Genomic DNA, 12,254 nt, shown 5'->3' with positions numbered 1-12,254 from the left:
TGCAGACAGGCAGTGGTTATCGTTCCTAGCGTAGCTAAAGCAGACTGACTTACAAAACTGCCTCTCAAAAACCAAAAACCATTCAGACAGAGTAAAATAGGGGCGGGGGAGGGGGGCAGTTTTGGTGTTCTTTATACACAATCGTGCTTGGGTTTGAAGCAGCACTATAATTAAACAAATTAACAACATAAATGAGGCCGAATTGTTCGCTCATTTGTAAGAGGGTTTGACTGTAATACCGGGACTCATTGACTCGACAAATGCCTGTATAACTAGGGTACACTTTCTTCTCATCTTGTCGATCCGGGTTCGATTACCAAACCTGCTATCCTCCAATAACAAAAATGCACACAAAAAACTATTTCTTGAATCGCGAATAAATAAAAGGGCCCGAAGTGTCAATGTTGCATTAAGTGTTACAATTCTTATGTAAATCGTAATGAAACAATCAATAACTTATTTAAAACTAAGTGCTCGACTTAGTTCCCGACAATTATGAAGACATTTAAAACGATATTAAACCATTTAATTGTAAATGCTATTTTTATTGATTTATTTTTCGTCTGAGATGTTTTAAAGATGGGCAATACCAATGTTACTATAAACACTATCTTGACTGAATAAAACATATAATTATGTTATGACCATCTACAACTTGGCATGTCTGCCCATAAAGTGTCCCACTAAATTAAGGATATAACAAATGATAAAAAGCCCCCCCCCCCCCAAAAAAAAAAAAAGTATGGCGGCTTCGTATGTTTTCTGAAAAAAAGATCACTTTGCCAAGTGTTGCAGTCAATTATGTGTTCTTAATATTGGGGAAGGGATTTGTTATCGAATATTTTTCGCCATATGATCCACTCGAGATGTTTGTCAGTCGGTCCGAACTTTTCCACGTAGCTTTATCACCGGCAATCGAACTTCGACCGACAAGCGCACTGTCGAATGTATATATATATAGTTTATCAAAGATTCACTCCTTATTGAAATCAATTTAGCCACAACACGGACATTCGAAAATTTTCAGTTGGACGCTTTAGAAGTATTGAGAAAAAAGTATTGATATATCGTTTAAATGGGTGTTTTTAAAATGAAGATTTGTGTAGTGGCACTGGTGTTTCTTGTCGTTATTGAAGGTGAGTTATTTTTTAAGGCATACATCCTGTATAACACGAGACCGTTAAACCCGTTTTAGAATTGGTAACCCTCATCGTTTGGTAATACATTTCTTTACACTCGTTTCTACATTTATATAGCATTTTACACAATTTGGGTATGGCTTTCAGCATGATTCAAATATCAAAAGTCTTGACTCTTGAGCAAAAAATATTTCATTTCTAAAATGTATTTACTCCGACGCGTGCATACCATGATGTCATACGCAAAGCGGTTTTAGACTGTCCGTTAACTAACATTATACATTTAAGAATTATATATTGTAACATTTTCACATCTCAAACCTTTCATTGTGTCTGAAGATTTTCACTGAACAACATTATTATTATTATCTATTCTAATTAAATTGTTTCTATTTTTTATGATATAACCATAATCTTTTTAAAGATAAGTTTACAATAAAAGTTTATATAATTAGTATAAGCCTTAATAGAAACTTTATTTTATTTCTCAAAAACTAGAAGCTGTTTACAAATGAATAATCTTTACTCAAATTGCTGGCAATCAAGATTACACTGTACGACAATTATCTCATGTGACGAATGTAACTCATGATGACTTATCAGACGCTGATAATATTTGTTGATGCTAAACAACTGTAAAGAAAAATATGCATCTTTTGCAGCTGAGTAATGTTTGCACGAGCTTTCTGATAACACTATGTTTAAGAATTGAACCAATTTATCCGGTTTGCGGATAAATCCGTGTTTAATCTGTATAATTTATACATACATATATATATGTATTGTAGTGACGTTATATGTTCAAAGTTGTAGTTATCAGGTTATATAAATTATAAATCGAAAAGGGCGTAACTTAAAAAGGGTTTTCGCGGAATATTAAACATACATGACCTTACATCCGATCGAAAGGAACAACGTATGCTCCGTGCAGTTCGAAAATTGTCGGCCATAATTGTACGTACGGCCAGACAAACAGACGGACAGATCGATTCACAGTCCATGGTGAATCTATAAACTTCACATGTACGTTGTTGCATGTATTTTATAGCGTCATTTTACATCATTCGATGAAATTTTGTGTTTTTCATTGCACTCTAATAAAAACACACTCAACATGTGCAAGAAATGTTTATGTACAGGTTCATCAGATACTTGTAAATGTACATGGTCTTATAAAAGTTATATAGTTCTTGCCAATATATTTCACTTTATTTTAAAAATAAATTCTTTGTATTTCAGCACGGATCATTCCAACGGGTAATTTGTTTTTCACATAATAGATATTAGTATTCCATCCACATTATTTCAAAAACTCAAACCACAATTGCCCTATTTGCACAATGACATATTAGAAAAAAACATAGACATGTTGGTCTATTTCATATGCAGCTCTAAACAAAGGTTATAGTTATTAAATAATTTTAATTATTGTAATCTTAGGTACATAAGGATATAGTTGTTTTTATTCCCCAGTTGAATATCCGCCTTTAAATAAACGGCATTCGGTGTTCTCACGACTAAATATTCCGTATGCACGTATACCCGTTTTTCATCAATATGCATTCTTTCCTCATATACCTTTTTCTCAATGGATGAAATCACCATATGCATAATTTTCAGAGCATGATATCCAGCACATTTGACTAATGATAACCAATCGGTGTTCCTTGACAAACCATTTGCCGTTTAATAATGGAATATACATATTAAAAGCACACGTCAATGTTAACATGTGTTTTTAATGATTGTGTTAGATAAGATACATGACTTTTCATTTCAAACATAAATTGTACAAACCGAATTATTCGAAAACGTTTATGTAGACAGAAATAAAACTTCTAAAATTAAATATCGCACAATACAGTAGAATATATTCGTATTTCTATCAGTGCGACTATCAAATTTCCGTATATTTCCAGGAACACCGATTCCGGTTTCAATAATAGCGGAAAGCACTGAGTCCCCAGCTTCCATAGTACCGCAGACTACGTTACCTAGCGTTCAAACGTTTTCCACCACGCTGCCTACAGGGCCCATTTCGATTCAGACCATCTCGCCGTCACTACCGACTGTTATACCCTTCTCCTCGCCGTCACTACCGACTGTTATACCCTTTTCTACCCATAGGCCTACCCCAGCCCCTCAGGGCTTTGATGGCGGCGCGTTTGGTGGTGGCATCGCCTTAGGCATTGGCATCTGTGTCATTTTGATCGTAGCGTTCATCTGCTACACTAGGCGAAAGGGGGCTAATTATAAAGCGATGTGAACGTAACGTAGAAAGAAAAAGACTGACGTGTATACGTTAATTTTTTTCCTTAAAAATGCTTTGACATTTTAATGAATTAAACGTGTTTGTTTATTGCGTTTATTGATATGCAGTTTCTTGTTATTGATACAGATAATTGATTTTTTAAGTGCAATAATATGTATATATTACAATGTAGTAAACATATTATGAGATTAATTAAGATGTATGGAGTGATGTATACAGTGAATGTCTTAATTTATTTGCTGCTCAGGGTTGGAAGTTGTCGGACGCATTCAACTTGACATTTAGTCCGTGTCATTGACGTTACCGTCACAAAATTATGTTTTTCCTTTTGCATTTTACCGAAAGCTAATTAAACGTACATTTCCCGTTTATTTTGTGTTAAAAAAAGGCTGAGCAATTCAATTAACGTATTATATGCATATGGTAGCGATTGTTATTAAATAGAAAGTATATTTGCACTAATCGTTAACGAATATGGATGCCCACATGTATAATGCCGTGTTTTAACAGATTCACAAGGTCTGACTGTAAATTTCACTTTGTACATCCAAACGGCCACCTTTCTTTATAATGCACTAAATGACATGGTTATCTTAAGTTTTATATAAATCTAATATACTAATGTAATACTGTTGTCAAAATACAAACATGGTGAAATGTACATGAAATTCAAACGCACTCATGATTGTTTGTAAATTTAGTATTCGAATTCAAATATTATAATTGTCGGATTCTAAAAAATATAATTTAAAAAATACCTATAAAAATCATTAAAGAAAGTCAAATATGACTCTAATACCATCATGATTTTGTTTATGTTTGTTGAGTCATGAAAGAGTGTTGTTTTTCCGGATATGTGGTTGTTGTTTTGCTCTTGTTGTTTTTTGGTATCTTTCTTTCAATCGCTACAGTTCATGTTTTTATCAATGAAACAAATGTGTAAAACGAGCGTGTTTCATTGATTGTATTAGTACTTTTGAACCAATCACATTTGCGACTCGTATTTCAAACTCGATATAGAGTGCAATAATTGCGGAAAATTATATAAAAAAACAGTGGACCAACGAATACAAATCATCAAATAAGTTAGTGCGCACAGGCTAATCTGGGACAATACTTTTCCCCCAAAACTAGATTTGCGCGAAAAAGCGACTTTCTTTTAACAAAAATACTATAAAAGCGGATAGTGTCGTCCCTGATTTGCGTGTGCAGACCGTGTAGGCTAATGCGAGACGACACTTTACGCACATTCATTCAGTCCAGCTTACCAACATTTATGTTTATAAACATCGACAATATACATAGACCTTGACTTTATTGCGATATTCTATGTTGCCTTCGCCAATAAGCGTATACCGAACCCAATATTTGCAAAACCTATGACTCACACAATATATATTTGGGATCCTAATAGTCCTAATAGTCACAAAATCCATATTGGTCCTCCCTTATTAGTTAAGTATTATTCCATCTCAATATTTTCAATATTAATTCAACATTAATTTAAACGCCGAATGACTTTTAAAGACATGCGTGTTTTTAACTGCTTTTGTAATGTTTCATTGAGCTACACCGTGACCTATCTTTTGGTAAAACAATTTATCTTACAGCAACCCATCTCAATATTTTCATTACTAATTTCAACGCAAATTGAAGTTTTAAAGACATCTGTGGTTTTTATTGCTTTTGTATCGTTTTATTGAACTACACCTGAACCCATTTTAATAATATTGGTCTACATTATTGGTCCGTCCTTATTTTATTAAGGCAATTCTACCTCAATATTATCAACATTAATGTCAACGCTTATTTACTTTAAAAGGTATTTGTGTTTTGTACTGCTTTCGTATCATTTTATAAACACTACTGTGCCCTTTTTAGGACATGGTCCCAATAATAAATTCGAATAAGATACCATGCACGCGCGCGTGTTTTAAACTGAATAAATTAATATGGATTTGATTTATAATAATTATAGCAAAATTTAAATTTGCATCGATTTTAAAGTAAACCTCCATTTTCAGTTAGATACAAGGTTCGCTTTTATGACAAATTAAGTTTTCTTTTATTGGAACGTCAAACATCATTATTGTACTTTTTACGGTTCTATACCTTTTTCCTATCAACCTTATTTTATTTTAGACTCTCTTTTTGGCGAACAATCTGTCGGCGAATCAACCATACCATCAACAAGCACAAGTAAGTCCAGCATGATATTAAAGCAAGTATAAATTAAGGTAAAATTATAGTTAAAGATTTACTAAACAATGCCATAAAATATGCACATCCCATACTGAAGATCAACACAATTTTACAACGTAAATGTTTATGTTCTGTAATGAAAACTTCTTGTTTCCATATATCTTATCAACTACTGCATTCGATGCATCACCAAATGTGTTGGTCTTTTACAAGCGAATACATCGAGAAATTGTGACATTTTTTTACAATTTTATTTCATGACACGTTTATAGATTAGTGGATACTTTCCTATACTTGTCTATCGATTATTAAGCTGACCAAAACAGACCAATTGCAGCAATTGTATCAGTCGGTTGCTACAACCAATCGATATACGTTGTATCGTTGGAGTAACAACTTTGTGCAATGTTGGGCAAGATCTGATCGCTGTCAGGTTGAATGTAGATACATGATCACATGACAATGTCAATGATCACAAACAGCTAATACACTTGAACGTGACATACTCCAACTGTTTCTTAAATGTTGATACATCAAACATATTTCAGTAGCAACAAAGTGGCAATTTAAAAGTACATTTTGATTCAAATCTTGAATAAGGACGTACATACATGTATGGATTGGTAAAAGAAAAAAATCGATTTACCCAATATATCTTCACACAATAAATACTATCACTTGGTCATAAAAATTGCATAACCGTTAGTATTCACATATTTTAGCGACACCATCACCTGTTATACACCATCACGGCAGTACTTCAACAGCGATTAGGACACAAACAACCGGCAAGCAACTCAACCCGGTTATTGTCACATTTAATTTGAGCCACGCTATTGTTAAACGAGGCTTACTGTATGTGCGTACAATGTCGTCCCATACTAGCCTGTGCAGTCCGCACAGGCTAATCAGGTACGACACTTCATGCTTTTATTGCATTTTTTTTAAGGAATTCTCTTCTTAGCGAAATTCCAGTTTAGGCGAAGAATGTCGTCCCTGATTAGCCTGTTCGGTGTGCATAAGCTAATTTGGGACGACACTTTACGCATTTAGTGCATTAACGGCGGTTTTGACAGAGCGCGGCTCATAACGTCTGTTGCCCTTTGAAGTCAACGTACTGGTTATTTAACTCCTCCCCCATTACTCTCATTAAAAAACGACACTCGCCAATGACCAACGACTTTCAATTATCGATGCGTTTTTTTCTTACCAAATCCAAGCGAGACCTTGCATCGACTTTCAAAATGCTGCTTGTCTTTATTTAAAAATCGAATGTAGTTGTCCATTTTCGGGTATCGTACCTTTCGTTCAAATGAATGTAACGCGTAAAGCTACATGGGCGACACACGACTCGTGCAACAATAGGTCATGTGCCATATGTGACCAGCGTAGCTTCACTGTCCGCTATTGAACCAGGAAACCTTGCGTGACTTGATTAGCTCCCAACTAGACTTCGCGAATACATCTTAACCCATTTATGCCTAGTGGGCTCTTCCCATTCCTCTAAACTGGATCAATTTATTTCCAAAATTAGGGATGTCTAGCATATTTATTTCTATATTTATAATATTTTCTACAGAAATTCCTTTAAGCAAACAGCGCAGACCCTGATTAGACGCCGCATCATGCGGCGTTTCATCTGGGTCTACGATGTTTGCCAATGCCTTTTTTTCTAGACGCTTGGCATAAAATAATGGGTTAAGTATTCTTTGTTACATCTGTCTTCGATATCCATTTCTTGTTAGTTCTTCATCTGCATACTATATCTATATATGTTTATCATGTCGACATTCGTTAATATATATTCTAACACGACACGTTCCAAATTTCATATAAACAAAGAAGAACTTCCGGCCGTGGGTTATTTGACAACAAACTATGGGCGTATTCATGAGAGAACTTAACATAAAATAGTACACAAGAAAAATAATAAACATTGTATAAATCTTTAGTAAAAACCGTGTTAGAATCGAAATAATTCGTGTACGTTATAGTTTGTTGTTGAATAACCCACGGCCGGAGGTTTAGATGCGTGTTTTCAAATCACTCGTGCTTCGCACCCGTGAGTTTATCCCTACGCTTCTAAACTTCCGGTCGTGGGTTATTCGACAACAAAATATAACGTACACGAATTATTTCTTAGATATCGTTAGCAAACACATTCTGGTTAGTATATTCATAAGTCTTTTTTCTAACATTATACTACAAAAGCTCCTACTACGACGAGTACAAGTCATCCTTCCACTCACTTGGACAATACGCCTACGACCGCGAGCATCATCACAACCAAGGAAACAACAACGAAGCACACCACTGAACACGAAACCACCACGGAGCCCACAACAAACCCGAATACGACTTCAACCGCGAGCATCATCACAACCCAGGAAACAACAACGGAGCACACCACTGAACATGAAACCACCACGGAGCCCACAACAAACCCGAATACGCCAACCACACCGAAAATGACATCACCGAGAACAACCACGACTGCGAAATCCCCCAGCAAATCCGGATTTGACGGTGGCTCGTTCGGAGGCGGTGTCGGTCTGGGACTTGGAATTGCTTTGGGGCTTTTTTGCGTCTACAGGTGCTATGTCGCGTCCAAAAACAAGCGTCACGGTTACAGCAAAGCATATTAAAACCGTTGTGCACATGACAGTTGAGAACGAGACACATGTTGAATTCATGCTAGTTTGTTTTCTAAAAGTGTAAATTACATTACAATTCATTATTTGAAATTTACTGTTTATTGACGTATGTTGATTCATGTTACCTTGAGTGAGTGATTTACATGATGGGCGTGGCTTCCCATGTTTGAACGTGAATTGGTCACAATAAATATAAAGTTGAGACATACAATGGACTGTAATGTAAGTGTATCATGGTAAAAAACATAATTTACTGTTGACTAATTTATTCGATGAGTTCATGATTATATCTGTTTTTATCCGTGTAGTTATTAAACAAAAGAAGCTGGAAATGTTCACATCGTCATAAGAGTGATGCTTCTGGTTGTAAGTGCTATGATTTTTAATATCTCACGTCGTGGATTTTATTGATATTGTAACTTTGACTTATCTTTTTAACACGAGTAGATTTTGGACGGGTTTAGTATCAGTTGGGATCAGCAATGGTTTTTTATATAATTATTTTTTGGTCATATTAGGCAAGGGCGATAATATAAAAATAGGACGACCCATTATTTTGCAGTTTATCATCATGACATAGGTGTTAGGTCGGTTGATCCAGGTTGAGCGCAGAACTGTTGAACCAGGATTCATAAAATTGCGTCCCGGCTAAATGACTTCTGTGGGGATTGATCATGGCATGCATTGAAGTTTTAACGACTGTTCTAAATCATTTTGATTGAATGATATGATTTGCTAAGCATTGGAATAAGAATATGGACTTTGTGAAACGAGACGCTTGCTAGAGCAAAATGTTAAAATATAGTATTTAACTGCACTTCAGCGACTGAACTATTAATGAAATATACTGTTAAATACGGCGAAAACTCCAAACAATCCAACATATTTGATTACATTTGATTTTTTCAGAATGATACAGTTTACTGTTAGACTGTTTTTGGCTCAGTAGTAATATGTTCTGGTATCCGATCTTTAGTTTAGTATACGGAAGTAAAGTTCTGGCATCGGTAACAACGTTTTAAGTCAGTACGGCCACAGTACGTTACGTTATATCTCGATTATTTAAAAGGTACCTGGTCTATTAGGATTCGTTGACAGAAGTAAAAACACGATGTTATAAAAGCACTGCAGTGAACATATGTCGCATGTCCGATATTAAGAACTAACGTACATGAAATATATTGGTATGAAAACACATCTGTTGCATGTTGCCTTTTTGTATCTTGAATTATCTGCATGATCAATTTGCGTAAACGCCTGAAACGCGAAGCTAATAATACATTTCTTTTGAATGACGCGCTAACTTACACTACGCCTAACACATATGGATCACTTAGTTTTGAGGAAATGAAAACGAGACGTGGGATAAATTACAAACGAACTCGCGGACACATGTCTAAACATGAACACATTTAATCACTTACGTTAGTACATAGCAGGCACGATGGTGAGACAAATATTTCAGTCAATTTGGTTTATCCGTCAGTAAGTTGTACTATTTCCCAGTTTCCACTCATGAAATATACAGACTTTGTTGCAGTCCACTTTTTATTGGTCAATAAATGAGCCTTTTTCTTCGAAAACTGGTCTCAATGCATGCGCGAAAAGTGTCGTTACAGAATGGCCTGCGCAGTCCGCACGGGCTAATCAAGGGTGACATTTTCCGCTTTTATGGAATTTTTCGTTTATAGGAAGTCTCGAAAATCCAGTTTAGGCTGAAATTCTAGACCTGATTAGCATTTGATGACTGCACAGGCTAATATGGAATGACACTTACGCACATGCATTTGGTCCACTTTTCCAAGAGCGAGACTCAGGCGGTCCTGATCGCAAGTAGTGTCCAAAGAAATATGAGTCGTATTCGGAGAAATCTGGGCATAATGCATGTGCGTAAAGTGTCGTCCCAGATTAGCCTGTACAGTCCGCACAGGCTAATCAGGGACGACACTTTCCGCCTTAACTGGATTTTTGCGTAGAAGAGACTTTCTTTAAACGAAAAATACCATCAAAGCGAAAAGTGTTGTCCCTGATTAGCCCTTGCGGACTGCACAGGCTAATCTGGGACGACACTTTACGCACATGCATTATGCCCAGTTTTCTCAGATCGCGACTCATATTGTAAACAACAACACAACAGTGGAACCCATGTTTATTTTTCAGATTCAATACACCCTGTGTAGAATTACCTTGTGTACAACATAGTAAATAAGCATTGTGAATGCATACATTAACATTTGCTAAACATACATTTAGTGATTCATTTTCCAATACTTATACATTTTTATGTTATTATTCATACATTTGTTGTTATACATATATATTTTTAAACTTTATTTTATACCGAAATAATACTTATTTATACCATAAATGTAATACAATGTGTAAAGAATTTCTGTTAAATTTAACCCCGCAGTATTTACATATGTTGTACATTTGTAAAGTTTTAACTTAATATACATATTTTTTTTAACTATTACACTATAAATAAACCCACTCAATATGCAACATTGACAATAAATAATACAATACAATTAAACATACACCATGAACCGTAAGTTATCTATTAAAAAATAATTTAACCCACCTTTAGGTGTCTTTTGTTTGAAACCATGGTCATTATTTCAATATCATTACATTTTTTCGTTGATTATTATATGCTAATGCCATTTATATAGTTGTTACTCCAACTTTCAATCAGTTGTTGTTATTAACCAAAAGCTTATTGGAAAACAAACATCGCAATTATGTTAATATTAAACTTGAATGTATCTTATGGGCTATTTATTACGCAAAGATATTTTGAAGATACACCTATTGAAGTCCGTTGCTCTATTGGCATTTATGCTTTCGAAGACTTACAGAGGTGTATACTATTATGCACCGGATTGACAGAAGCCGTCGCTCGGTATGCTATCAACCTGCGTGTTCGCGTTGGGGCTGAGTTGATTTGCGATAGCCTGCGCGCACATGCCGCACGTGGGAATGATGATCCTCACCTTATTCAACTCCTTAATCTGTACGAGGCCGCACTTCTGGGAGAAATGTCTGGAAAGGCAGGTTAGAAATGTGGGTATGTTAAACACGTGACGTATGACTATTAAAAGAGCATGTACCGTAATCATTAATAAAAATTCGTGGTGTCGTACTTGATATAGTGTACGCCCATCGTTCAACAGGTACGGGTTCATACCCAAATTAGGCATGACGTTCACTCAGACTTCTCCTTTTATTCACTACCTACAAATTCTTCCCAGGAAACGGACACGAAGAAGTTGAAAAATCTTTTTGGTTGCAATCGAACTTCAATCCCGAAGAAAGATTGAATTTTATGGAAAACTGCTCCATTTTTAAGATATTCTCTGTGTATAATGCCCTTGCTCAGGAAGTAACAAAGCAATGCAAGTATGTGTTAGGTAATTCAAATAATCATATCATCAGCCTTGAGTAAATAAACATGGTTTACTTTCCAATGAAAACCTGAAATCGTGAGAATGATCGTCAAAATAGCAATTAAAAACAAACAATAAAATTAAAAACTTTTAAACATTTAAAAACAGTAACTGCCCAACCCTACTGAAGGCTTTTTTTCAAGTGCGCTCTTTAAAGTCACGATACAGTGAGGTGAGCCCATACTATAATAATAATGTATACCTGCTATTTGCTGTCTGGTACTCGAGCTTCACGGTCGTCTCGGTTGTGGCGTCATACACGAGGTAACTCGAGCGCGTCAGCTGCCTCACCTCCAACTGGCACTGGTTCGCGAACCGGAACTTGTGCTCGCAGCTGCCCGTCAGGAGCAGCTCTGCACCACATGGGGACACGTTATGGTCCACTACACATTCTGGGGTAGTTTCCGGTGTCTCTTTTGGCTCCTCTGCAATAAGAAAAAAGTGGGATTCTCAAATTTTGTTTCAATATTAGTCAGCGTTGTCATAGTCGCCGTCGTTTTTGTCGTCCTCCCTGTCATCATCATCATCGTCACCACCA

General features: G+C 35.8%; 1 protein-coding gene across 1 annotated transcript; it reads left to right on the top strand.

The window, feature by feature from the left end:
• The first annotated feature begins 885 nt into the window (after positions 1-885).
• LOC127852139 (salivary glue protein Sgs-3-like) lies at positions 886-8,599 on the top strand. Its single transcript, XM_052385964.1, has 4 exons — positions 886-1,136; positions 5,554-5,610; positions 6,336-6,401; positions 7,825-8,599. Exons 1-4 carry the CDS (start codon positions 1,076-1,078, stop codon positions 8,256-8,258), a joined length of 618 nt encoding a protein of 205 aa, XP_052241924.1. The 5' UTR covers positions 886-1,075; the 3' UTR covers positions 8,259-8,599.
• The last annotated feature ends 3,655 nt before the right edge of the window (positions 8,600-12,254 follow it).

Source organism: Dreissena polymorpha, chromosome 12 (genome assembly GCF_020536995.1).
Source record: "Dreissena polymorpha isolate Duluth1 chromosome 12, UMN_Dpol_1.0, whole genome shotgun sequence".
Classification (NCBI taxonomy): domain Eukaryota; kingdom Metazoa; phylum Mollusca; class Bivalvia; order Myida; family Dreissenidae; genus Dreissena; species Dreissena polymorpha.
This window is presented reverse-complemented; position numbering and strand designations above follow the sequence as displayed.